Source organism: Fulmarus glacialis, unplaced genomic scaffold, assembly GCF_000690835.1.
Source record: "Fulmarus glacialis isolate BGI_N327 unplaced genomic scaffold, ASM69083v1 scaffold8254, whole genome shotgun sequence".
Taxonomy (NCBI): Eukaryota; Metazoa; Chordata; class Aves; order Procellariiformes; family Procellariidae; genus Fulmarus; species Fulmarus glacialis.
In genome coordinates this window covers 1-2,046 of record NW_009206022.1, presented here as the reverse complement: position 1 = coordinate 2,046, position 2,046 = coordinate 1, and the positions used below count along the sequence as shown (strand labels likewise).

General features: G+C 58.2%; 1 protein-coding gene across 1 annotated transcript; it reads left to right on the top strand.

Annotated features, from left to right (window-relative positions):
• Positions 1–64: 64 nt before the first annotated feature.
• LOC104075171 (periaxin-like) lies at positions 65–2,038 on the top strand (the record flags this gene model as incomplete). The annotated part of the gene is made up of 3 exons (XM_009575593.1): positions 65–544; positions 773–1,342; positions 1,493–2,038. Coding segments are annotated over 3 exons (1,596 nt in total), but the record flags the coding sequence as incomplete, so codon positions are not given.
• Positions 2,039–2,046: the final 8 nt, after the last annotated feature.

The following is a 2,046-nucleotide window of genomic DNA, read 5'->3' as shown; positions in this document are numbered from 1 at the left end:
GGGTGGCGTCAGCGGCATCCTCCCCCCGCGGGGACCGCAGCCCCCTGAGGTCACCGGCGTCCAGCTGCAGGCAGCCGAGGTGACCAACGTCCAGCTCCAAGCCCTGCCACAACCCTTGGAGGTCACCAATATCCAGCTCCAAGCTGCTGAGGTGACAAATGTCCAGCTCCAAGCCCTGCCACAACCCTTGGAGGTCACCAATATCCAGCTCCAAGCTGCTGAGGTGACAAATGTCCAGCTCCAAGCCCTGCCACAACCCTCCAAGGTGACCAACATCCAGCTCCAGGCCAGTGAGGTGACCAACGTCCAGCTGCAAGCCCTGCCGCAGCCCTTGGATGTCACCAACATCCATCTCCAAGCTGCCGAGGTGACAAATGTCCAGCTACAAGCCCTGCCACAACCCTTGGAGGTCACCAACATCCAGCTCCAAGCCAGTGAGGTGACAAATGTCCAGCTGCAAGCCCTGCCACAGCCTTCCAAGGTGGCCAACATCCAGCTCCAGGCTCTGCCACAATCCTCGGACATCACCAACATCCAACTGCAGGCCGCAGAGGTGACAAATGTCCAGCTGCAAGCCGTGCCACAACCCTTGGATGTCACCAACATCCAGCTCCGAGCCCTGCCACAACCCTCTGAGGTCACCAACATCCATCTGCAGGCCACCGAGGTGACAAATGTCCAGCTCCAAGCCCTGCCACAACCCTCCAAGGTGACCAACATCCAGCTCCAAGCCCTACCACAACCCTTGGATGTCACTGACATCCAGCTGCAGGCCACTGAGGTGACAAATGTCCAGCTGCAAGCCCTGCCACAGCCCTCTGAGATCACCAACATCCAGCTCCAAGCCCTGCAGCAGCCTTCAGAAGTGCCCAGCGTCCATCTCCAGGCCACAGAGGTGACAGATGTCCATCTCCAGGCCACGGAGGTGCCCAACGTCCAGCTGCAGTCCACAGAGGTGACAAATGTCCGTCTCCAAACCAAGGTACCTGACATCCATCTCCAAGCCACAGAGGTGTCCAACGTCCATCTCCAAACCACTGAGGTCCCCAGTGTCCATCTCCAAACCACGGAGGTCCCCAGTGTCCATCTCGAGGCCACAGAGGTGCCTGACATCCATTTCCAGGCCACAGAGGTGCCCAGCATCCAGCTCCAGGCCACAGAGGTGCCTGATGTCCAGCTCCAGGCCATGGAGGTGCCCAACGTCCAGCTGCAGACCACAGAGGTGCCCAATGTCCATCTCAAAACCACTGAAGTGCCCGATGTCCATCTCGAAAGCACTGAGGTGCCCAACATCCATCTCCAAGCCACAGAGGTGCCCAGCGTCCATCTCGAGACCACAAAGGTGACCAATGTCCACCTGCAGGCCACCGAGGTGACCAATGTCCATCACCAAACCATGGAGGTGCCCAGTGTCCATCTCCAGGACACAGAGGTGCCCAGCATCCATCTCCAGGATGCAGAGGTGACTACTGTCCAGCTGCAAGCCACTGAGGTGCCCAGCATCCATCCCCAAACCACGGAGGTGACAAATGTCCATCTCCAGGCCGCAGAGGTGCCTAGTGTCCATCTCCAGTCCACTGAGGTACCCAATGTGCGTCACCAAACCACTGAGGTGCCCAATGTCCATCTCCAGACCACGGAGATGACCAATGTCCATCTCCAAGGCACCAAGATGTCCAGTGTCCATCACCAAATGATGGAGGTGCCCAACATCCATCTCAAGATCGCGGAGGTGCCCAACATCCAATTGAAGACGATGGAGGTGACAAATGTCCATCTCCAGGCCACTGAGATGCGCAACTCCTGTCACCAAATGATGGAGGTGCCCAGCGTCCAACTCAAGACCACGGAGGTGCCTAATGTCCAACTGAAAACCTTAGATGAGGTGCCCAGCATCCAACTCAAGGCCATGGAGGTGCCCAACATCCACCTCAAGACCGTGGAGGAGGTGCCCAACATCCATCTCAAGACCGTGGAGGTGCCCAGCGTCCAACTCAAGACCATGGAGGTGCCCGATATCCAACTCAAGACCGTCGAGGTGCCCAA